Source organism: Cyclopterus lumpus, chromosome 10 (assembly GCF_009769545.1).
Source record: "Cyclopterus lumpus isolate fCycLum1 chromosome 10, fCycLum1.pri, whole genome shotgun sequence".
NCBI lineage: Eukaryota > Metazoa > Chordata > Actinopteri > Perciformes > Cyclopteridae > Cyclopterus > Cyclopterus lumpus.
Window position 1 is genome coordinate 15623575 of NC_046975.1, and position 25919 is coordinate 15649493.

General features: G+C 44.6%; 3 protein-coding genes across 3 annotated transcripts in view; 2 read left to right on the top strand and 1 right to left on the bottom strand.

Moving 5' to 3' along the window:
- The first annotated feature begins 593 nt into the window (after positions 1 to 593).
- npas4a (neuronal PAS domain protein 4a) lies at positions 594 to 6584 on the top strand. Its single transcript, XM_034543934.1, has 8 exons — positions 594 to 1131; positions 1538 to 1695; positions 1797 to 1899; positions 2011 to 2314; positions 2451 to 2560; positions 2722 to 2857; positions 2984 to 4749; positions 4876 to 6584. Exons 1-8 carry the CDS (start codon positions 957 to 959, stop codon positions 4902 to 4904), a joined length of 2781 nt encoding a protein of 926 aa, XP_034399825.1. The 5' UTR covers positions 594 to 956; the 3' UTR covers positions 4905 to 6584.
- A 2262-nt stretch (positions 6585 to 8846) lies between these two features.
- Positions 8847 to 25919, bottom strand: part of mrpl11 (mitochondrial ribosomal protein L11) — a 41993-nt gene continuing 24920 nt past the window's right edge. Inside the window, exons 3-6 of the mRNA XM_034544339.1 lie at positions 14009 to 14104; positions 10693 to 10786; positions 10158 to 10317; positions 8847 to 9082 (exon numbers count right to left, since the gene is read on the bottom strand). Coding sequence (XP_034400230.1) covers positions 8968 to 9082; positions 10158 to 10317; positions 10693 to 10786; positions 14009 to 14104 — 465 coding nt within the window. The 3' untranslated portion in view covers positions 8847 to 8967. The remainder of the gene's footprint in view (positions 9083 to 10157; positions 10318 to 10692; positions 10787 to 14008; positions 14105 to 25919) is intronic.
- Positions 20059 to 25002, top strand: tmem265 (transmembrane protein 265). The gene is made up of 2 exons (XM_034544338.1): positions 20059 to 20143; positions 23244 to 25002. The coding sequence occupies exon 2, from the start codon at positions 23246 to 23248 to the stop codon at positions 24308 to 24310; it is 1065 nt and encodes a 354-aa protein (XP_034400229.1). The 5' UTR covers positions 20059 to 20143; positions 23244 to 23245; the 3' UTR covers positions 24311 to 25002.

Genomic DNA, 25919 nt, shown 5'->3' on the forward strand with positions numbered 1-25919 from the left:
TCAGCATCCATGTCTGCCTCCAGAAACAGCAGCTCGGTGACTGTTGTGTTCAGCTCCGCATCATCAATCTACCATGTTTTAAATATTAACAGTAAATGTGGTCGAAGGGAAATGATTGAATCGCAGCTAACAAGCATCTGCTCTCGGGCAAAGGCAGTGGCTTGTAAGTGCCAGACACATAAACACAGAGACCTCGTTCGTATGCAACACCGTCTTTCCATCCCCCCCCCTTCTCTTCCCCAATACACCGGAGTCCGGTGACTCCGTTTACGTTTTACGGTTGCTCCGCCCCTTACTCGGTTTTGTCCAAATCGGGCTTTTTGCGTCGCCGGAGCTCCCGATTTCAGCCCGACGTCATCACCGAGTAGACGGGAGAGCTGACGTCGAGGAAGATTCACCGAGAGGAGAGGGCACGGGAGAGGGAGGGGGAGAGTTTCACCATAGCTTATACTGATATGAGACATATCTATCCCCCTCGGCCCCCCTTCTTCTCCACCCCCTCCCTCCGGTTTACGTCGGTGTCAGTGCGTTGGGAGCCCCCTTACTCCTGCGGAGTCCCAAGCTATATAAGTGACCCGCGAGCAGAGTCCCTCAACCAGATTTACGGGTTCCGGACTTCAGTGCGAGAGACGGCTACCGCCGATTCACCTGCACTCCGAGAGGAGGGACAGACATCCAGCAGCCGGCCAGCATCCGAGCTGGACGCTGTGGCGGAGCTAAAGCAGACTGAGACGGGACAGGAGAAGGTTGTAATACCTTTCTCTGGAGAACAAACTGAGATGAAGCTCCAATAACACCTCACGAGCTTTTCCACTGTTACGACCTGTCTCTTAAATCACCTCGGAGACAGGACACCCCGACTCCAGCGGAGGCACCGCGTTAACCAACCCTCTGCTCTCAACTCTCCAACTCACATCTGGAGGAATTTCGATAGTTCCACGCAACAACCGTCCACAATGTACCGCTCAACCAAAGGAGCATCCAAGGCTCGACGGGACCAGATCAACGCCGAGATCCGGAACCTGAAGGACTTGTTGCCCATATCCGATGCAGATAAAGCGCGGCTCTCATACCTGCACATCATGTCGCTTGCCTGCATGGACATCAGGAAATCCGTCTTCTTCACTCAAGGTAAGAATGAATTTACTCTGAATAAAACGACCTGTTGATGATTGTTCTGCATAGAAAGCCTGCAATCTGGTGAACTCAACAAGTGTTTTAGTGGCACTGCAGGCAATTGACTTGATGTAAGCCTAATTTTCAGATAACATCTAGAGAAGTAGGTCATTATTTAATCGCATAATATTGATGTAGAAGCTCATGAATGCGTTTTAATAGCAGCGTGTCGCTGTCCGTGGTGCTGAAATGCTTTAGCGACATAAATAGAGCCGCGCCGCTGTCCAGGGTGCTGAAACACACTGCGGCCACTGTTTTCTTATTGCGGGGATCCGATATGTTGTGTTCATTCTTCATATGCTCAGGTTTATTAACACATTTCTGCTCTGTGTCTTTCCACACATTTATTTCCCCTCTCTAGATGCGGGAACTAGTCTTGATGAGAGCGCAAGCGTTCTGTCTTTCCAAGAACTGTCGGAGATGATGCAGACGCTGCCGGGGTTTCTGATGCTGCTGACTGGGGAAGGGAAGCTGCTGTACCTGTCAGACAGCGTCTCCGACCACCTCGGACACTCCATGGTGAGTCTACACGGAACCGATTCATTGGTAGTTTAGCATCAATATTCAAGGTCTACCTTGGGCTTCATGAATAACGTTTCTGTTTGTAATTTCTTTCCCAGGTGGATCTTGTGGCACAGGGAGACAGCGTGTATGATATCATCGACGCCTCAGACCACTTTATTATGAGGAACAACCTGTCAACCTCCACGTCACTTGAGATGGGTAAGACAAACATTAACTCCACAAGTTTTAAATATTTTTTTCCCCCACCTAATGCGGACTGATTGCTGAATATATTTATTAATAAACCTCCTCTCATCTTCTCTTGCACAGACCGTCTCTTCCGCTGTCATTTCAACACCTCCAAATCCGTGCGGAGGCAGAGTGCTGGGAACAAGCTGGTTCTGATCCGAGCTCGCTGCCTCTCTCCCCTCGCCGCCTCCCCTGGGTCCTACTGGACATCCAACCCAGTCTGGGTGTGTTTCTGCTCCCCTCTGGAGCCCCACCCGTCTCGCTCCGGCCCCGGGGAAGAGAGGGAGTTAACCTCCACCCCTCCCCTAGCTGAGACCAACTTGTTTCTGGCATCCTTCCACTCCCAGCATGGCCGGGACATGAGGCTGCAGACTGCACAGGACAGGTGAGCTCACACAAATAACAGATCCTCACCTCCACCTGTTGCTTTAATATTTACTGGTATATTAATCTGTTTATGAGATAACTTAATGGGTAAAAAAGGTGTCCTCTAACACATCACCACCCACTCTCTTCTACAGTGTGAGCGCCTATCTCGGCTTTGATGTGACAGCTTTACGCTCTTGCTCCTGGTACAGCCTCCTCCACCCACAGGATCTGTCACATGCCTCCGCTCAGCACCGCAGCCTATGTAAGTGTACTCTTCACACATACCTACCAGTTACAACCATCCCTGCCCACACAATTACACACACATTGTGCCCACTGGCACATCCACGCAGTGAAGAACACTATGATGATTAATAGGATTACAAACCGGTGCCAACTTGTGCTGTGACTGTTGTTCAACAGTGAAAGAAGGAGGAGAGGGCAGAGCTGAAATGGTGGTGCGTGTGCAAACTCAAGACCAGTCATGGATTTGGCTCTACATGGTGCTTCAGCTGCAACCTGGAGAAATCCCCATCAGCAGCAACAACTACATTATCAGGTATTTATCGCCTTTTTTAAAAAAACAACACATGACTCACATTAGGAGACAAAAACCCTGATGAAAACTGGACAAAAACGCAAACCGTACTCACTGCTTCCTCCGTTTCTTCTGCTTCTCTCTCAGTGAGTCTGAGGCCTGGTCAGTACGTCGGCAACTCAGCTCTGAGCAGACCCAGCTGACCCTGGTTCTGAGTGGTGGTGCCTCTCAGCAGGAGGGTCTGAGCCTCCAGTCTCCAGACACCCTGTCCAGTCCAGATCAGGTCTTCACCCCAGGCAGCAGCGGCCTGTCAGCCCAGTCCTTTGACTTCAGCACTGTTGGCTCCTCTGATGAACCTGGGAGCTCTGCTGCTGAGGCCATGCAGCTGGAGGGTGACCCTCGTTCCAGTATCTCCTCTCTGGAGGAAGACAGCTTCTTTCAGCAGCATCCTGCTGAACGCCCCTCAGCTGCCTCCTCCCCCACTCCAGTCACTGTTGAAACAGTGGCAGACTTAGACTTTTTAACCCAGAACATTCTCCTACCGCCATCCTTCCAGCTCAACCGTCCACTGCCATCTCTCCCCCTGCCTCTCCTGCCTCTCCCCCCTATCCCCACCTCGCAAGATCAGCAGACCAAAGAGTTTGTGTGCACGCCACCCTACACTCCCCATGTTGTTGGGGCTAGCTTCCCATTCGGCGAGCCCCTCTTTAGCTTCGACCCCTCTGGCACTACCACTCCACCTCCCTCTGCTACAACAGCCACCTCCACCACCTCAATGGCCCCTTCAGCTTCCTCCTCAGCCCCACCAACTACCGGCTCCAGCCCCTCTCCCCCGAACACCAAGCTCGCCCTCAAGCTAGCTACTCCATCCACTGACTTCCTCTTTTCTGGCGAGCACGGCAGTGGTGCCCTTTATGAGAAACTGCCCCCCACACCCGACAGCCCCGGAGACGGCGACTGCACAGTGATGACCCTGCCCGAGGTTCGGGGTCCGCTGTATGTAGATGTACCACTGGGGCCCCTCCAGTGTCCGCCTGAAGGCCTCCTCACACCTGAGGCATCACCCGGTAAACAGCCCTGCCTCTCCTTCTTCTCCCTGGAGAGAGAGAGGGAGAAGGAAAGAGCAGAAATCTCCCTCTTAGCTCAGCACATCAGCTCACTTGCAGAGGGATTTTACCTGGATCCACTATTGTCCAAACTCTCTCCTCCCTCTATGTCACCCTCCTCCTCCCCCTTCCTGTCTCCCACCATAGAAACTGCTGATGTTGATTCAGTCCACATGCTTAGGGAGTTTTATCCCATTAAAACATGGAGAGGTCTGGACATTCCCATGTTCCTCGATGATGATGACTCTCTGTTTGAAGAGAACATCCTAGAAAACCTTCTCCAAGACAACTTCCTTCCTCCTCAGTCCCCCAGCCTCCCCCCTCCCTCCCCTTCCACCTCCCCTATGCCCAATCCCTGCAGCCCAATTTCTTCTCAAACCCCAGTGTGCTGGCACCAACCCTCCCAGTCTGAGGGAGTGGGCCACTTCTGTAGCGTCCAATCGGCGCAATGTAACTGCATGGCTGGGTGCGGGGCGACTGCGGCTGCTGAGGCCGGGGCATTGGGGGAAGGGGAGGGGCCAGCAGAGGAAGCAATGGAGATCGAGGTGGTGTCATCATCTCCTGTGTCCTCTTGCTCCTCCATCCCAGCTTCCCCTCCCCTCATCCTCACTGCCTCCCCCAGCCCCGCCACCTCCACGCCCATCGGCTCGCCCATGCCTGCTGTATCTTGCAATCAGTCCCTCCTGGAGGAACTGGCTGTCCTCGAACCCATGTTTGGGGCAGGTGCCTCGATCGCCCCTGGCTTAGGGCAACAACCTGAGTTGTATCAACTCCAATGTCATCCATCATCACAGTGCTTCCATAAAGGTAAGAATCTTTCTCCGTCTCCTTTTGTTCATCTTAGTCTTGTTAAATGATGCAAAAACCTGTTTCTGGACAATTCTGTACACCACTAACGTCCTCTTTCTATCTTTCCCTTTTTTTGTCTTCCAGATGGGAGTGGAAGTGTTCCTCCGTTCTAAAATAAGTCTGTGACTTACTTCATTAAGTATGGCATATTGTCATATTTTGTGGAGCCCCTTTTACTGAAAAGTAAAAAATTATTAAGTGTATAAATATACATAATGTATATACAACTTAAGGACTTTAACTCCTACATGTCTCCTGAGAACAAAGATTGGTTTTATATTTTTGTTCAGTCATTAATCTGTATACTATTACAAAACTGGTGCAACATTTACATGATGATTCAAGCGCATGGACTCATAACTGACTGGGTTTTGAGTCCATGTGGTGTCTCTCAGCTTCTCTGTAACACAAGCTTCAGATATGATCAAACAGAGAAACTTCTCTGAACTTGTAAGCGCTGTTTAACTTCCAGATGCGCATTTGTATTCACTCGTAGTGAAAAATTAGTTGTGAACAAAAAACAAATGTCTTGCTCTTCAATAGAGAGGTGAATTATAGCACTTATGCCTGACAAGCAGCAACGCAAACCCAAACCTTAAATGTATTGGAAGTCAAATGTTTACAAATTGTTTACATTCTTAGGATGTCCACTATCAGTACATCAAAATAGGTTCTCATAAGAGCTCTTCTATCCAATCTTCAGAGCCAATACAGCTCTGATTTGATAGCACTCTCTTCACAGCCTAAGAGGCGACATCAAAACTCATAAATAGTAATCAACTTTAAACCAGATATTTTGAGCTTTGAGTTTGCGGCTTTGAACCTTTAACATTTCATATTTATCTCTCCATCTTAAATTTTGTGTATCAATGTGATGTGCAAACAAAAAGGAAAACATGTGAAGAGATCCTGCATGTGAAGAACTCAAAGATGTTGAAGGTGTCCATTGCTTCAAGAGATGCAACACCAAACAAAAAATTGTCTGGAAGTCTGGAAGCTCTGATCATGCCACAAATCCACTGCTACGCTGTACTGTACATTAGACTCTGAATGTGGGCTCTTCAGGTCCCTGCTGGCCTGAGGGCAGTCGGATATTGTTGCAGCATCAATATTTGCAATGCTGGCAGCTTATAGCGGCTCCTGTGTGCCTGAAACGGCCCTGACCTGCTGAACTTTGAACTCTTTATCATGTCCATTCAACATGGACATTTACATCGTTGCTCCACTGGAGTGCGGTGTAGCGAGGCACAATTGACTATGTGAATGAGCGATTCTTCTTTTTTGAGAGGGGTTAGAATACAAAAGTTTTGTTTTAAAAAATGAAAATAGGGATGGGGTGCTATTTCTATTCAGTTACTAAGCGACACGGGTTGAGAATGGTACTATTCCCATGGTGTCGACATGCTCACGTAGAGTTGTCTACGGTCAAGTAAAGGATTGATTCCTACGTTCTAGCTATTAAAGGCTAAGTTAATATACATAATTAAATAAGTAAAATTACTATATTGATGTGTGATATTTGAAAACAATGTTATTGCATATGCATTATGTCTGTGGATATAGGCATATGTTCTTTTCCGAAAGGTTGTACACATTTGTACATTTGTATGAAACAGTTATTGGTCTGTAAATACAAGAAAGAGATTTTTATTGCATAAGATGGAATATATTCTAAACATCTTACTTACTGCAGAATGGACATTGTGGATCAGTGTTCTATTGTGTTGCTTATAAGTGTATTTGATTGTCATACAAATGCATTTATAATAAAAGTGCACTTAATGCGGCTGATGCATTTGTGTCGTCATAGTCAAGCCCCTTGTTCCTCCGTCAGCCTCATCATCATCATCATCATCATCATCATCATCATCATCATCCCAACATCCCTGCTTCTTTTCCTCCCTCCCATACACTCTCCTCCATTTCTTCCCCTGGAGCGAGTTTCGCTCAGCAACAGCACTGACGCACACACATGACGAGACAGAATGAGACACTATCTGACTCAGACTGACGCACACTCTTGGCATCGAGGTTTTTGCGTGCGCACAGGCACAGTGGCCTCCCACTTATGATGATGCGCACACACACACACGCATAATGGTATAGGCATATGAACCCCCCGTCGTCAGCCCTCTTTACAAATCACAGTAGCCCACATTCACTCTATGTACCTGCGACTCTATCAGCGCTCAGCGTGGTGTAAGACTCCATATATAGGCATTCCTGCTCAAGCTCTGACTGAAACGGTCTCCCATCTATTCTCAACCTCCATTCAGAAGAATCGGGGAGGGGAGGGCTGGAGAGAGGGGAGACAAAGAAGGAGCAAGAGGAGGCTAAAATTAGAGGTACAGTAAAGAGGGATGTGGGACCAACTGATACTCTGTTGCCACAGGATGGAGAGGTGAATATAATCAAAATAAATGGACAACCCATTTCCTGTACACTGTGATACAAAATAGAAGATTCACGTAATGGATTTGTCTGCCATATTTCCTCACATGTAACACATGACATAATACAGAATTCAATAAATGCATGGAGGCAAAGCTCTAAACATTATAGTGGTTTTCTGCAAGAGAACATTTTGTTCCATCACTGCTGCTGCAGTGTCTATTGTGGAAGGAAGAAGAGCTGCTCAGCTGACGGATGCTATCTTCTGGCAAAGTCAAGTATTGCACCAGAGATCAGCGTAGAGTGTGTGTGATGTGTAAGAGGCCATGTTAGAAAAATGTTATGAAAAGGGAAGGGTCAGTTTCATACTTAATGTTCCCTGAACCAAATATTACAACAGTTGTAATAAATGACACTATTCAAGGTTAACATAAAAGGTAGTGCATGTAGAGCTGGGTAATATGGTTGAGATCATTAGAATATAAAGGACAAGTCCCCTTGTTTTAAAAGTCAGACTTAAAACAACATGCACACGCTCACTGCGATTGGTCTTCCAGTCGATGGCCTTGACCACACCCATTCCCTCTTTATTTCCTCAGACAGTGTTTCCTTTCAGAGCCGTCGAGGAGGAACAGCAATACATATATGGACTTTTTGCTTTTATTATAAAGCTCATACCAAGGTTTGACTGTTCCCAAGGAAACTTCAACAGGACAAAAGCTGGGAAACGGTGAACAGAGGACATCGTCTACCTCCTGAGTCACAGACTTCCATGTTGGAAGATTCCCAGATTCAGCTGAACTTTCAAAGTTGGCACAGAATGAGGAAGAAATTACTTTACAGTTGGTTTATAGACCGAACAATCGCAGCGAGCAATACGACTTTCAACGAACATACAGCCATGCGAGTATGGTTTTAAGAACGATTTGAAAAATGTAAACCTAATAGTTTCTGGTAAATCATTATAAAACATGACATTGCAAATGCAGGAAAACAAATACAATAGTCTAATGTTCCAAGCAATTCATGTTTTTATTTAGGGCTGCAACTAATGTCTACTTTCAATCAGTCAATCATTTTTCTGTTTCATCAATGTTTATTTTTTTTATGTAAATCAGTGACTCGTGAAAAATGAGCACTAGTTAAATTATGATGCATTAAATATAACCTTTATATGTGTATATCAAAAGGTTCAGTGTTTCATAACTTAAGACATAATTTCAATTACTTGGCTTGAAATTATCTCTGGACAATATGGTCTATTGCCTTACTTGAAGTCCATATTTCTGCAATAATGAATGTGACGAACACTTCAGATCACAGATTGATGAGGTGTGTGACTGAAATGTACAAGGAACCATCTGCACAGCCAAGAAACCAAACCTCTTCGAGAAGTGTTAATAATAGATAATAACATCAAAGAGACTAAACATACAAATACTTCCAAGACTGAGAAATTATAGTTTCATTTGCTTGGCTGTGATAAAATGAAACGCTTAGGGTGCTAAATATTTTCTAAACTTGAGAGGACGCTTTTGTTGACAAAATATAGCCGATGTTAGAGATTTTAAATAATTCTAAAATACTGACACCAAACAATTAGCTGTAAAGAAATATCTAAATATCAGATGTGAATAAGGACACAGAAAACAAGAAATTACACAACATCTACCTGTTTATTAACTGACACGCACAACATTAACAGTGTTTGTGTGTGAAGGTAGTTCCCATATAGAGGCAATACAAATAGGAATGGAGGGAACATATTAAAAAGTGTTGCAGTCTTCATTTCTTTTTGCCCGACAAAGCTTCAGCTGCAGCGGCTGCAGCGGAAGCTACATCAGCTTTCAACTTCTCCTCTCTCTGCTCCAAGAAAAGTTTGTACTCATCAGATGAGAGACTGAAGAGAAGGAGAGGAAAGGAGAGAAAGATGGGGAGAAAAATAGAAGGAGAAATTATATTCAGCTACCCCAAACTCTGACTTACTGCTCCAGGAAAATCTAACCTACTGCCAAAATGTTAAGTCATTTTGTAGTTAATAAAAAGTGACAAACATAGATTAACAACACCACATCAAGATATTTCCAATGGAGAAGCTGATATTTAATAGCGTACATTTCTTCTTCTTGAATCTTTAAATCCTTCAGATATCTGTAACATTAACTTGTTTGTCCTTAAGAATCAAAGAGCTTCTTTCTGGACTCACCACAGCGCAGCAGTGTTCAACACATTTCCAGGGAGAAATCCATTGTTAAACAGGCAGATACCAATTCCTCCACATTCAATAAATCATAATGCACTGCAGCCTCAAGACATGTTGAGTTTAAAGTAAGGGGGAGAAAAGGATTCTGGGAAATGTACAATATCATTAAGTGAAGAAAAAATAGATACAAAGTAAGTTGGTAGAGGGAGTTCACAAAAGCAAGATGTGCAATCTTTGTGAAGTTTATAGCATTCAGTCCAAAAAAACATACTGTATACTGATTGTACCCACTATATAATGTGTCCTATATATCGTGTGTATTTTACAGCCAACATACTTAACAGTTTTATACTAAACAGGATATCATGCATTACATGCACCGATGCTTTTCAGTTGAACTTTGACGAATCAACACAAATAGTGGTTAATTTCACAACGCTGTTAAATACTATACTATATATACTGAATGATAGGTGTTCATGTTATTGTGGCCGCTGAGGTCCTTAACTGTTATCTTGTCTGACCTCTAGTGGCGGTTAGGAGGCATAGCAGCATCTACATAATACTGTCTGCTGATTCTTCTTCTTTGTCACTCTGCAAAATGATGTGTGAATCTTTTTGTTCCTGTGTGTCCTTGTTCATTTAAAAAGGACTTTAGAAGAATACAGAATAATAACACAAAATCTACTTGGATCGACTAACAAGTCCAGGACAGGACCAGCCTCTCGAATACTGTGAAATGATAAAAAGCACACCGAGTATCAGGACTTACTCGTTGACAATCTTAATGCCAAGCGAACGCGCCGAGCCGATGATGCTTTTGACGACGTTCTCAAGGGAGAGGTTCCTCATTTTGAAGCACTCGTCCAGAGCTTTCACCTGGGCAATCTCATACACCGCCCGCACCGACACCATCCCTGCCGTCTCATGGCCTACACAAACAAAAACAAAGATTTAAGATTATACATACAGATATAAACATTCAATAAACGTACAAAATAGGAGAGAATGTGTGTGTGTGTGTGTGTGTGTGTGTGTGTTGGTGACGGTGTAGAAGTGATGTTAGGACTCAATCGCTGAAGAAAGCTTCATATCTTTGGCCATAAAAGGCTTCAATCCATCATTCTCTTTTCTTACCACCATCACTACTTCCTTCCTCTGCTGCAGTTTGCCCGCATGTCATGAATACAACATCAATCACAGCAAAGCTCAAGAGCCCAGGGAGAGACGTGTGTCCGTTACAGGATGGACTCAGCGGGGGAAGATTGGAGTGAGAGCAGACGCTTCAGTGCACCAGCGCATCTCACCTGTCTTGCCGGCCCCTTTAGCAATGCCCGCTGCTTGCTTGAGGAAGTAAGACACCGTGGGCTGGCCAATCTTCAGGTCATAGGTTCGGTCAGGCTGAGGAGACAGAAGAATCACAACTAAGTCATATAGCCAGGATACATTAGTCTCTCCTCTTTAGTTAGCCAACTGTTGCTGCACATGTCACACTTTCTGTTTCGGTAGGGAGTTAACAATGATAATGGCTCCAGATCGACTGTCAAAATTCATTCAAATCTTTGGATCAATGGGTGTTTAGTTTCATTTGCTGGCTGAAATGAAAACTGTCGCCTTCATCTGTTCACTTAATGAGTTTGAAAACAACACTGGCTGAATTTTTCTTCTTCTTTATTCTTTCCGTCTTCAACGTGCACTTGATGGCTTCATGATATCATGTTCAAAAACTGAGGCTAAAGCAGTGTTTTCCAGGCAAGAAGTCATTATCCTCACCAGTTGATGATCCATGAAGACGACATGGAACATTGAATAAATGAACAACATTGTTCTAGGAATGCAGCTAATGTTAAAAGTGACAAACTAATCGATATATTTGTGAAAGGCAAAAAAAAAAAAAAAAACTCATTGTTTCTAGAAGCCAAACTGTAAATGTGTCCTCAGTGTCCATAACTTTAGCTACGGCCGGACCATATACACTGTTTCTCAGTCAGTGACCCTTGATGACCACTGAAATTAATAAAACGGAGTAGATGCACAGACTCAAGTCATTATGTTTACCTGTGTAATTTCAATCATTTTCTAATCTAAATTCAAAGATGAAATATCAATATAATAGTTTGGACCTAGAATTCACGAGAGGATGAACCCCCGCAAAAATTTCAAAGCACATTGCTTCGTTAAACTGCAAAAAGTATAGAAGTCTTTATAATTGACGAAAACAAAAAGAACAACGCGTACCGACAGCTTGCGGGTACGGTACTGGAGCTCCCTGAGAATCAGGAGTCACGGCTTTTTCTTTCACCCTTCTAAGAAAGATTGCTTTTGTCATTTTCTTTTATACCTTTAGCCAATTACTGTTAATGATCATTGCTAAACTTACAGAAACAAAAAAGACACTAGAACAAGCATTTATTACTAAAGAATATTACATTTAATAAAATTGTTTCGTAAAAAATAAATGTAGCGCAAATTTTATACAAATCTCGAGTTAATCAGTGAATGAATGCTTATTTTCATCCACCACTGTGATTTGATTATTATGAGTCGGTTCATGAAAATAAGCAGGAGGTGGCGCCAGTTCTCCAGTGAGAAAACTATTATGATAATGCAAAAGAAGAGGGTGCAATAAGATTCAAAGTAATGTAATTGAAAGAGCACCACTTCAAACTCACACAGAAAAAAGCAATGTAGAAAACCTGATTAAAATATGACCTTTTGTTGATTCATGTATTAATTGGTTGATCTGTGTTGATCTGCAAGAATGAGTCCTCCAACCAAGAAATGAGTGTACATTTTTTGCACTTCTCTTTTCTCAAAGTCAATGTTTTTAAATGGGTTTTTGGTTAGATATCTGAAACCAGGTTAGTTGTAAATACAAGCTTAAGATATTATTACGTATTATTCTAAAATATGAATGTGAAAAATGTGAAATGTGAAGCTGACAAGAGGCTTAAAAAAAACACGCGTCAGCCTTCAGCTCATGCAACCGTGATAATAATAATAATAATAATGCATTTAATTTATATAGCGCTTTTCATAATACTCAAAGACACTTCAAATGATGTAGTTCGTCTAGAGCTTACGTTAGCATTTTACTTCTTTGCTTTCAGGCTTAAAAAAATATTAAAGTGGTGTTCATTTGTGAAGAATATCTTATTAAACAAAATATCTTAAACTGGTGTTTGCCACAGAGTTTATTTTCAGCAATAATCCAAAACCTAAGAGAAAATCCTACCGGCTATTTGTCAAGGGAACCAGTGTGATGCTCACTTCCAGGTTTTCCTAAAAAGATACGTCATCCTTCAGCACTATTTTACTCTTAATCAGAGCCGAAGCTTCAATAGTTGATTAAGTAACACGCTTCATGTTCTTCATCAACAAATCTGTGTCCATATATCACTCGCACTCGCATTTCGCTTTTATAGATACAAAATGTTTTCCACCTCAGCCAAGCATTGAATATGTTTGGGAATATTTCAAAAGGTTATGTTGATTTTGGTCATTTACACATAGTTTTTTTTGTTGTGCAAATTGAAAATGTGCATTAAAGAGGTGGATAGAAATACATCTAATGAGCTGAAAGAGGCCATCTGCTCTCCAGCCTCCCCTCTGGGTCAAAATTAAAATAATCTCTTCTTCAGTTTCTCTGACCCTTTTCTTTTCATTCTGATTCATTCTCGTGCAAGACCTTTATGTACTAAAATCTGACAGACAGATACAATCATTAATCATCTGAGGAAAGTTTACATTGGATCATCTGCCATCAAAATATAAAAATAAACAATAATAATAATAATGGGGGAATAAACTGCTGGCTGATCTGAGAAGATCGCACAGAGCAGGTGATTTGTCATCAGACCTGTGTTATGTAACAGGAGTGACCTTTCAACAGGGAGCAGAACAACTATTGGTTGCAAAGGTCTGATATGTCGCTGCTGTTTCCTCCATTCTACAAGATGAAACACAAACATTTACTGCACTGAGCTCCTGACGGGCAAAATGAAGATAAGGACGGAGAGAAGAGAGAGACGGAAAGTTAGGATTGTAGGAACAATTATACAAGTAACAAAAAAACGATGTACGGTTAATAGCTCCTTAGTTCAACAACTTGAACTCATGCCTCTCAGTTAGATGAGAGGCATTAAACTTAGCTTAGCATAAAGACAGATGGAAACAACATTCATCTCAGAGGCTTAAACATGTTGTTTGCGCACATTAAACATCACATACAGTAAAGTGTGAACGGAACAAACACAAAACTAACCAGCAGATGGCGATGATGGGCAACACCACATGTGTGATGGCAGAGATGTTGCTGCATATTGCATATCAAAGTGGGGCGTGACGAGTCGAACAAAGGTTGAGTAAAATAAAATCTACAAGCTCATAACACCTCTTTTTCTGAGTAATTCAGGTTCCTTGCATGCACTTAATGCTTCTTGACTCCAAGTTCCTCTGGGCACTGCTTCATTAATGAATGCAAATGGAAAGGATTACTTTAGTGCTAGAGTATGAATAATGGAAGTGCTCCAGTAATATTATGCAGCTAGTGAAATTAACCACAACGGTGGGAGGGAAGCGTGCTAAGTGTGAAGGGTCAGGGATGGGTTAGAGACACTCTACCTTCACATGGATCTTGATCGGGAGAGGGATGCCCTCCTTCAGCTCTTTAGTTTTCTCATTGAAGTCCTTGCAGAACTGTCCGATGGGGATTCCTCTCTGGATCGGAAAACAAGAGAAATAAGGATGGCAAAAATTATGGAGGGTTACTTTAAAATGCACAAAAAATCTGAGTCCGCAAACATTCAGCTGAATGTCACTTGTGTCACAGTGTGCTGCCAGAATACAGAAGCCTAAGCTGCTGTCACTCAATCAATCACAAAACTGAGCTCTGACTATCTTTGCCCACTTGAGTGGTTCAGATTCTGGGAGCGTGTGTGTGTGTGTGTGTGTGTGTGTGTGTGTGTGTGTGTGTGTGTGTTCTTGTGCCATAATATTTTGGTGGAGACATTTTCACACTGCATTGTAGTTATTCTTGTTATATTCACACTGAGATGCATCTGTGTGTGTGTGTGTGTGTGTGTGTGTGTGTGTGTCTGCAGCCTTTCTGTTGTTCCACTCAGTGTTTGTGTGTGTGTGTGGCTGTCACTCCAGCTATGACTGAATGCATGTTGGTGCCCAGAGCCGGAGAAACCGAGTGATGAATGAGCCTCCCATTTTCCAGCTCCTGCAAGGCAACCAGAGCGAAAGCGAAATGGATGGGTGACATTAAGTCAACACTCGGCCAACGCTGCTCCTTTGCACCATTCTTCTTTGGAGCTGAATTCACAGGCAAATACTAATAAAGAATCTAATTATTACTACTGGAATATATACTGACCTTCACACATCATCCTTCCCAAAGGCAACACACAGATTGAAATGTTCATTTTAAAAACGAGGGGAAGAAAAGAAAGCTTTTTAAAATTCTGCCTAATGGAGTCACAAGCTCCTATTGCTTCCATGATTCAAATAAAAGTCATCCCGAGACATTTTCCAATGACAGCACGGGGAAGACATTTATTTTAACTTAATGGAGCAGAAAGTTCTCTGAACATCATTTCCACTAAAGGCTTCAAGAGCACCTGATGCATGTTAATCAGCAGCTTGATCTACGTGACACCATCACTCCATTTGGGTCTGTAACACGACTCATTACCCACTGGCGTTTCTATGCATGCGCTAACAAAATAATAACAAACTGATTGAAATTTCAACACATCATACGAGTCGAGGCAGGTTATTGTTTCAGAGCTGACGGGTGCTATTTGAATTACAATATGCTACTAATGAAATGAAACGCAGCTACTTCCCTGGAGCCCTCGCTAGGCTCTACCTTCCCTTCCATGCGTATTAATAGTAATCCCATGTCAACCTCACTATCTTCTACCCGTGCCCTTCCCTCCCTCCATCTCCCATAAAACAACATGGCAAGGGTAAACAAATGGAGAGGGAGCACCGAAGGAAAGTCTAATTAAATATGGATTAGTATAAAGGCTGTGATGTTGCGTACGAGTCAGGGCAAACCCTCGGGCCCTGCCTCGGCTCCCATTCCTTCCTTTCTGTTCAGCCCATGTCGGATAATGATCTCTCCCATATTCTCAGATGGCCCTTTCATGCCACACAATGCCATAAAAGCGCCTCCCCGACCAGCCGGAGATAATGCCCGATGCTTCTAAAGTGTGCTTAAGCTTGGACGGCGATACATTATGCAGACAGAGGAGCGACAGACAGAAAGGCAGAGGCAATGACTCCAGACAGTCGTCCTGACCAGATAGTCCTTTACTGTTGAAAAAGGATTTAACTCATATTTTAAAAAAGGCTTGAAGAGTGGCAAATAAGAGGATGTGACAGGACCACCCACCTGAGGATAGCAGACAGGTGGGTGAGTTTGCCCTCAGCTCTGCACACAATAAAGCATGCACCAGAGACAGGTAATCATATTTTAATTAAACTGTTCCACAGGAGTCCAGGCATCTTGTCCTCTGCAGGTGGCAGCGTGAGGATGTTTTATTTTGGCCTCTGGCTATTTAATAGTTTAACTGCAGTAATTACCGTGATTGAATCATGTTGGTAATGACAGTCTTTAACTGTGGTGGAGGGCTGGTGTGCCATGAAAGCAAAGTTCAAGGTTGGCTCCTACAACTTTGCATGACATTTAGCAGAGAGAGAGAACTGGAACAGTAACATTCATGGCCTGGCCAAATCGCTAACCCCGCTCACTGCATCCGAGCATCTAATCATCCTCGAGTTCGAGCTGCTGGATAAATCCTCCCTCCTCCACCATGACTGATTAGAGCCGGGTGCTCTCCAGTATAAAATGGCTGCAGCCCATCACCCGAGGCGGGGCCTTCCAAGCCGGCTGTGGGTGAGGACAGTCAGCCTCAAAGACTTCTGAGATCCTGGGTAACGGGATTAAATGTTAATCTACGAAGATATCTCTCGCAGTCAAATCCAGCAGCGACAGCAGTGAGTAATTGCTCTATGATCCATTCAAGATCAGCGCGGCAGAGCCTTATTACTCATAATTATGAGCAATTAGACATTTGCAATTAAAATCTGGGAAGTGTCCATTTGATTTGACCCTTCCACCAAATTCTCTGCAGTCTTTTTTGACACTCCTTCCGTGTTAATGTGATTGGTCTTTCAGCTTCACTAACTCTTTTTAACAAGATGTAGCACTGCATGGCGTGGCAGGATGGGGAGTGCGTGTGGATGGAGGGGAGGAGAGATGGGAATGAGAAAGAGAGAGAGACAGCTGAGGTGTATTAAAGATGTCAGAATGTGGCCGATGATCGTCGTGGTCAATATTTGAACAATGAAAAGGGATGTGTGAAACCAAGGTGAACAACGGGAGAGGAGACAAGGCCGCAGGAGGTCCTCATGAATATGGGTGAGTGTGTGTGTGTGTATGTATACTTTGGCCTCATTTAAATCTGACAAGACTATCTGCTCAAGAGTGGATCTGTGTGCATATTAAGCTGCAAGGGACCGCTGACGGTGAGGAAGCGTGCACTGTGTGTGGTCGCAGGTGTCTCTGTATCTGAGAGAACAGGGCTAGAAAAGAAATGGAGGAGAGAGGAAGAGATGGAGGGAGATGAGAAAGAGGGTGTGAGTAGGTCAAGAGGAGTATAGTGCTTATGGAAGCGTGGCAAACATGGAGATAAGGACACAGAGGCAGGAGGCAGGATTAATTGCCCTCGGCACACGAGGCCACCTGATAAATTGCTCCAGACAATCGGCACAGTGGCGGGCCGCGATACGGTGGTGAAGGTGTTACAGTGGTGAGAGGCTAGTGGGAGGCGAGGTTAATTAAACTCTTCAGTGTGAAACACTCTCATTCATTACCTTCATTACCGTGTTCATTTAATCTGCTTCGCTGTTGGCATTTTATCACATCCAACCCCATTGTAGCATCATAAGGCTGATTAGGTTTCATGTTGAAGCCTTCAGCTGCAGAGGGGGAAAGTGAGAGGCTGAACAGCACGTCAGTTTAGGTCTCACAGACAGTGATACACACAGCAACATAGCAGAAAATAAAATGAGTTCACGCTGGACATGCATTATACTTGATTTTCCACTGTGGAATCGGTGGTTTAGTCTTAAAAGTGGAAAATGAAAACGATTTCACCCCCAGTCTCCAGTGAACTGTGCTGATGCCAATACACAGCTCTGCACAAAAGAGCTGCGGAGCGCTGCTCACACAAGCATGAGTGCCGAGCTGACGGAGCGGACCAAATTCAGGACTCATCGTTATAACAACCAAAACAAGCCCAAACTTTGAAGAGATCTTAATGTCGCCTATATCTCTGCTTAAAATAGAGGCAGCCTTCACTTTTCAGTCGCTGGAACAAGAAGAATAATTTGCTGTCTGAGGGGATGGTGAAAGCAAGCAGACGACGGGTGAAACAAAATGGATTGCATCACGACAAAACATCCCATTTTCAACTCCATTAGGTCCCCCTCACAGTCCAGACAGTGTTGTGATTTTTGCCACTTCAGATGATTAATCACGTGTGGAGTCTGCAGCAGAAACACAGGGACCTTAACTGCAGGCAGCTGAGGCTCCACGCTGGAGATGTCTGAAAATGCACAAGACTTGCTGACAAGTGTAGGAGAGACACAAAGAAAGAGTCAGAGTTTGGAATAAAGTCAGACTGCAACAACAACTGATAGTAACGGTTGCGCTGCGTTTGTCGTGTATTCAGAGATAATAGCAAATTCTGCACACTAAAAGGTGTTATTTAAAGGGGAAACTCACAATGTTACACATCAAAGTCTGTTTACAGGTCTCTGGGAGGACTACTGCACATGTGAACACAGTTGAATGAAGCCTTTTGTGGCTCCAGAGGGAGTCGGATAAATTGCCTCAAGTGATGTCACAGGATACATTACATACCCAAAGCTCAGGGTTTGACAAGGAAGAAGAATGCGTGGAATAAAAAGGACAATATCTCCATTTCTGCTGCATCAGGTTTTAGTTTTGTACTGCCCATGAGTTGGACAATGCTAAATCCGTGCTCTATTCATTCATGCAACACACTGAGGTAACACTGAGAGAAAGAGCCAAGAGGAGGAAGGTGAAGGGCACGAGTCTTCCATGTTTGTGGAGGTCAGCCTCGGGTCAGCTGTGGAGCATGACTCAGTGTTGACGCCTTGAGCATTCTTGGTCAGTCTGTAACCTTCCAAACATCACCGGTCATGTCTGAAGCTAAAAGTGATGAGTGCACAGTATTGTGGACAGCCTGCCCGCCTGGCTGCCCCTCGCCTCCTCTGCTTTCTCGTCCTGTCCTTTTTCCTGCTTCGCTCTCCCTCATCCTGGTCTCTGAAAGTGAGCTGAATGACCTTCAACCACACCCACAGGGAACAGCCCCCGCCGCCCGTCCCCCCCCCCCCCCCCGCCCGTCCCTCAAAGAAAAAGAGGGATAGTAGCAGCATGGAGAGAATGTGATAAACATGGGGAGAGGGGTGAAAGAAAAGCAGCGAAAAGAAGACGATGGGTGAAGAAGAACAAAAAGAGAGGAAAAAAAAACACGCTGAAGTGAGCAAAATGGAAAATCTCTCTTCTCTTGGAAGCCAGCAGAGCGCAGAGCTGAATCTGACAAGAACGATGACTCTCCAGCCCCTTTTCTACCAGTCTGATTAAACCTCTCACTCTAAAATGAACCCGGCACACAAAGAGCCTCATAAAACGAGGGAGTTGAGGACTGGAGCTAAAGGTGCAGACAGGAATGCTTTGAGATACACTCGAGGGAGCAGGACCTTGAAGAAGAGGTGATGCTACAAAATTCCTTTAAATCGCATCTGTGGCTGACAAAGGAACCAACATTTAATTATTGAACGAGGAAAGCAGCCAGCTCTTCTTTATAAACAGTTTCCAAAAGATTAATTTTTGATCCAGATCCGTCTTAGAAATTCCCAATCCTTCTGTTTAAGCGTGTATAAATCGGCTGTAATGAGTTCAACAGAGGGATGATTTCATTTCAGGACTAATTAAAGTTGGAACATCTGCCTCCTGGGCTCCAAGTGTGTCTACAGGCTACACGCATCTTTCGCTCCACTTCCTCCGCTCTTTATTTCAAGGGGAAGGGTAAATAAGGTATTCGCCTGCTCTCAAAACAATGCAACTATTGTGCCATCACGGTGATTACCATAACCAATGAGCATACTGTAACTGGGTGCTCTCACATGTTCATAGCATCTTGCAGCTTAACTTCCACAGCTGCTTGCTGGTGGAGGAGAGGAAGAGGAGAAACCGAGGAGGGTGGGAGGTCTGGAGCGGAGCACGTAACCTGCTTACAAATTAACACCACAACCAAACTCGGACAGCGTGAGTGAGTTTCTCTTCCACCTCCTCTCGCTGTTGCAGCGCTCTGCGTCTCCACCCCCCTCTCCTCTCTCTCTCTCTCTCTACCTCTCTTTCTCTCTAGCCATCTTCTCGGTCTGCGGTCTCCACTTTAATGATTTGACGTCGCCGCGGTTGCTGCTGCTGCTCCACTTCTGAGCGACTCCCCCCGGCTGCTCCGCACAGCCGGAGTCCGACCGATCAGCAGCAGCGAGCCCGGCTCGGCTCTCTGCCCCCGCAGCTGTATTTCAAAAGATAAACCGACAACGACACCCCCCGACACTGCAGGAGGTGACAGATCCGGATCGAGGCTCTGCAATAACCGCGGAGACATCGGCCATGCCGGATCTGCACGGAGGGCGAAATCTTGTTAAGTATGAGCCGTTTTTTGTTTTTTTTTGTTCCTACAAACTCGTGTCCGCTTGGTGTGGCAGTGGCGATGACTTTCAACTCTAACAGCCTCGAGACGAGCCTCCTCCTGGAGCCAGACTCCACACAAACACCCGGACTGTAAAAGGACTTTATCATTGAGCCCGGCTCATCAACGACAATAAAAGAGACTTTATTGGTCACCTGCTGCGCCTCTCCTTGGAAGAACAAGCACATTATTCGCTGTAAATCCAGCCAGGAGGATCGAGCCCAGGTGCAAGACGAATGGTTTGGGTAACAAAGCTTCACTTTACTACCAGCAATGCACGGATCAACCCACAGCACTACCTGCTGTTAATAGGCCAATGAAACAGGTTAAGAAACAGGTGTTGCAGAGAAGCGGCTTCATAGAGATTGTTAAATTGCAGGACGTCGCGCTGCATGCCTGGGCAATTAATGATAATCATTTTTCAAGAAAAAACAAACGTGATAACTCTGTAAAAAAAAAAAAAGAGGAAACAATAAAGCCCCTCTGGCAGCACTGAGGCTGCTACCTCACAAATCAACAGATGTTTCAGTCATGTGGCTTTAAGTCCGGAGAGGGGATTTATTCATCAGTGCATCATCAGGGATTGCACACTGCCTGGCTCTCTATTAATTAATTAGTTTTCACATAATGGCATAGATGTTGTCCTGATGCCCTTGGTGCTCTCGAGGCACCTGCGATATCGTGTGGCGGCTCTGGTCTTTGATGGGATTTGGAGCTCTATGAGGACTGTTTATGACGATAAACAGTGAGAGTAAACACAAATGAATATTTGCTCTACATGGATTGCTGTCCACTTGGAAATCACCCAATATTGATAGAAAACAAATGACAGTGGCAAACTCACCACTTGCCAAATCGCTGTCAGTGTGTGCCACAAATATGAGAGCTTTCTTTTGGACAATTACACTGTTGCAGATGGAGGGAGAGCCATGAGCACTGGTGTCATACACACTTTAAGACAAGTAGAACATGTTATTGTGAGAAAATTGATTTTCAGCACAAAACTGAACACATAGAAATCACCTGCACACCATTACATACCATTATTCAGGATTACCACGAGAAAGGTTGCCTCACCTCGTCAACAGCAGTGTTATTTCTCTGACAGGGGAATGATGAATTGGGTCATTATTGATGAGCGTAGTGGACGCACGGGGCTGTCATCCCAGTCCTTCACTCAGAACAGAATAAATTACATGGTGTTGACAGGGAGTCAAAATACAAACATGGGCTGACAGGGAGATTTCCAGGCTGAAATGTAAGGCTCAGGTGGAATATCTTAAGAGGCACGACCTGGAGGAAAAAGCCAGCTGCGACAGTGGATGTAAAGTTCTCCATCCCTGCGCTCCCTGCAGATTGGGTTTGTTCCTCGAGAAACACAAAAATAAAAAAATTTGAATTCCAATATCCTCTCAATCTGCGGCTTGGTGAAATTCATTCAATTTTGGGGGAATGGTAATCAAGTTGCAGTGAGCAGTGAGACAAAAGGCTCTATAGACAATCAGATATTATATGAACGCAAGCATGATCTACGCCTGTCCTCCCACCATGCCTCAGAGCGAATTAATCAGTCGAGATTGTTCCTTTCCCCATTTCTTAGATTTATCTGTTTCAGAACAAACTCTAATGTCTGTGACATTTCAATAGCCCCTGTGATGAATACATTTGGATTCATCCAGGCCAAGCTAGCGCACAAACTGCATGTCTTCATATAAGTGGGTGGAAGTCATTTTCTATCTGCATTCGAGTCTTCCTCTTCATCCTTTTCACCCCCGCTCACCCTGAGCTTATTTATGAACTATAATGATCACGCAGTAACACTTTATTAGGCATGTAGACCGCCAAGAGGCCTATTAATCTTTCACATGCAGTCATATGCTCATTCTCCTTCTCTCCTCACACACACACACACACAAAATCTCAAACCGCTTTTTTCACCCAATGGAGTTCCTCAGCCCTCTTCAATGATTCAGACAACACCAAGGAGATGACAGAGCTCCTGTTAGTCTTACAGTCAGGGAAGTGATGTATCTTCCATCGGCAAGATATCAATACACAATTTTCACTGACAGACTTTTCTCACAGACCACAATTCATGCCAACAATCTCTCGCTCAATCACGCTGAACTGTTGCCGTTACGACACATCTGAGCTGGTAGCGATTTTGTATTATAATGGCATTGATCCAGTTGAAGGGTTGACCCGCCCCCCCCCCCCCCCTCTTGAGTGGTGCCGAGCAGATAACAGACAGTTCTAGGCTGTGCTTTTCAGCCAAATGCGATAAAGAGACGTTGGTTCGATTACATTGTAAAGTCAATGATCATTTCTCATGCTATATCAATACTGAGGTTTGTGGCTGAGAAATGAGCTGCTACAGAAAAAAGATTACCCTCATATTCTGCCAGATTAGCATTGCCTGCACTCACCTCACTCGGATGTACACGGTGAGCACAAAGACACGAGTCAAACATATCTCTAAACAAATAGCAAGTTATCAATATTCATCTGAAGCAAGAGGGGGGTTTGCAATGATTACAAATTTCTTCACAGTATGAGAATAAATATGGCAGACAATAGAGGCAAAGAAAATGCTTTGACAGTTCTCCTAGCAGCGCCTGAACACAATTAATTAATAATGAATAAGAAAAAAAAGGGGCAGAAACAACGATAATTCACAGAAAAGGGTAACAGCAGAGAACTCAAGGGAAGTCTGAGTATCAAAAAAAAAGCAAAGCTAGGATCTTTATGGAAAATGAAGACTATTTAATTCAAAGAGTCGAAGGTTACAAAACAAAATGAAAAAAACACAATTTAACAGGCTACTCAGCCTGAGCGACCAAGTTGTAGCTCTGGCCAAAGATCAAGGGCGCTCACTGCTTACTAGGCAGCCAATGTCTTTAACCAGAGCAACAAGCGTCAAACTATTTTACATTTGGTTCTGATTAGCGTGAGGCCAAACGAGCATGTTCTTATCCGTTAAATTTGTGAGTCTTACTGAGACGGATGGCCCTGTGTGGACACATTTACCATGGTGCTTCTCTGCATGTCTCTTTCAGGCATGGTGCCCACGCCCCAGGTGTGCGTATCAACCCTGGTCACAGTGAGCACGATGGCAGTGGTGGACCTCTACCTGCTGGAGCAGAGCATGCTGGGGGCTCGCGGTCCTCCAGGACCTAGTGCGTGGCAGTGTGCGACAGTGTTGCTAGGCGATGTGGGCTTCCTGCTTGCCCTGCGCTTCGTGTCGGCCGGCGTGATGTCGGAGGCGCGTTCGCCGCGTCGTGGTTTTGCAAACGCCCTCTGGTTCCTGTTCCTGTCCCTGCTCCAGCTCAAGCTCTTCTTTGTCTGCCATAACTACAGACAGGAGCGCCGGACGCCCGACCCGTTGGCCAGGAAGACCCTGACGCTGCTGCTGTCCATCTGCCTGCCCTCCCTGTTTCTTATCCTGACGGGAGCTGACCACATGACCCCGCAGCGCAGGAAGCAGGAGGTGCAGGGCCGGCTCCTGTGGGTGGTGGTGGACCTGCTGGATGTGCTGGACCTGCAAGCAGGACTGTGGGAAGCCCAAGGCGGGGCAGCAGCGGGGGGTGGAGGGGTCGTTGAGCAGAGGCTGCCCATCTGGGCTGAGGGCCTGGTCTTCTTTTACTGCTACGCCCTCCTGCTGCTGCTGCCCTGTGTGGCTCTCACAGAGCTGGGGTCCACCGGCCTGCCAGGACAGAGGGGGCCCCGTAAGGAGGCGCTGTACCCTTGGCTCAGCTTGGTCACTATCAACATCTTCACCCTGGCCCTGAGGGGCACAGGCATGCTGTGGTACAGGGACCCCCGTGTGTCCACTGTGTTCCTGGGGAAGAACCTGCTGGCTCTGGCTGTGAAGCTGAGCTCAGCTTGGGAAAGACACAAGCAGGAGCGCGGTGCTGCAGGAGCTGGGACTGTGGCTGGAGCAGAACCAGGAGACGCGACGCTGCCAAGCCAGAGCTCAGAGCAGGGAGAGGCCCAGGCTCAGGGGAAAGCTCCTCCCTCTCATTATCACACACTGTCTCGCTCCCAAAGTCACACTCTCTCCCATGTCAGCCTGGAGCCCACAGAGACGCCGTTAGGAACCTCTTTCATCTCCCATGAACTCTAGAGAGTCTAAACACACACGCATACACAAAAGCATGTGATCACGCCCACACCTAAAACTCAGACCAGCAGAGGCAGTATCACATCCAAACAGATAAATTGTATTGAATTTCAGTACAACAGTGATGGATATAATGCCAAGCTGTGGATAAGCATTTGGCAAGCTTGACTTTCATCACATTTTGTTGTGCTGAGAATAACTTAAAATGTATTGCTGGGATTTGTGGAAGTATATTTTCTACATTTAACACTGAACCCATCTATCAGCCTGTATATAATATCCCAGAAACGTATATTGACGTCTAGTAGTGTTTCCTTCCCTTCTCTGATCTCGGCACAGCTCCCCAAACTGCTTCAGATTTGTTGCTACTCAATATACAGTATCTCATCAGTGAGTTCAGGTCATGCGGCTTGTCAATAAAATTAGGTCAATACTCTTCTGCCATTAGATGCCAAGTACAGACCGTGACCTTTAGTGTAGTTTTTTTTCTCTGTCACTATACTGGGACCTTTTACAGAGAAAGGTTTAATACAAAGGAGTGATGATTTCTTTTTCCCTACAGCTCCAGGATTCAAAAGCAGTCTGCCTGTAAAACTCTTCACGGTGCTCCAGTATTTCAATTTAGAGTCAAACCTAGTGGATCCAAACCTTTTAGTCTTGTAGCGCTTCAAAGGCTACTCACAGCCCAAAGTGATATTCCCTTCCTTGATTTTCCTTATTTGAATACATTTTAGAGGCCTGAAGGAGCACATTTCCAAAAGCAAATGTAAGAGAAAAAAAAATTATATTTGTTGGAGATGTTTTCTTTATCGCTCTCATGACCACCCAGATTTATCTTACAACCCCTTGGTGGTTCCCTACAATGAGGGTGGGCACACAATTCAAACTACAAAGCAACAATGGCTGATATCACTCAGCTGTCTGGAGGGAAAAGTTAATCAGTGAAATCACTCACTGTGGTGTTTGGAGTGAGTTTATTTTTGGTATTATGAAACATTTTATTTGATTTAAATGCAGAATCTAAACATCAGCTCGAGATGATTTCAGAGATGCATAACGTACAGTCACTTATATTTTAGGACCACTTTTGCTTTTAAAACCTTCCTGCAGCGATTTTAACACAACAAAATGTGCTTACCTCAAGATGCCAACTATTTATGAAAGACACCGTTTCCATAAATAAAAATGTTTCAATGGTAGAGCTTAAAGATGAGCATTTTGCATTATCTTAATCCTATTGCAACACAAACTACAGTACAGGACTATTTTACTACATTGTTTACAAAGCCAGAACACCAATGTAAGTAATCCCTTTACCGTTTCAGAACACATTCAAATTCATGCTTTGATGTTGTCTGTACTTGTCTCAAAGTCTCTTTAAGTCATTTTAAATAAGAAGAAAGAGAGAGAAAAAACTGTCCAGCTGCCTGTCAAACCCTAAATCCCCCTTTTGACTATGGATGAAAGTTATCTTTTTGATTCTATGAATAATGGATGGGCCCTTTCAAGTTGTTAACATGTGTTTTTTGGGGCATCATGGGATTATAGATCAGAGCAGTAGGTGTAGAGGATGTACAGTAGAGTCAAGTGCCTTGTTTCCTTATGGAGCCAC

Excerpts from the sequence above, each read along its gene's own strand:
- npas4a (XM_034543934.1), top strand. The coding sequence starts at position 957 with ATGTACCGCTCAACCAAAGGAGCATCCAAGGCTCGACGGGACCAGATC. Across the intron at positions 1,900-2,010 it reads CTCCACGTCACTTGAGATGG|ACCGTCTCTTCCGCTGTCAT; the intron begins GTAAGACAAACA and ends TCTCTTGCACAG. Across the intron at positions 2,858-2,983 it reads AGCAACAACTACATTATCAG|TGAGTCTGAGGCCTGGTCAG; the intron begins GTATTTATCGCC and ends CTTCTCTCTCAG.
- tmem265 (XM_034544338.1), top strand. The coding sequence starts at position 23,246 with ATGGTGCCCACGCCCCAGGTGTGCGTATCAACCCTGGTCACAGTGAGC.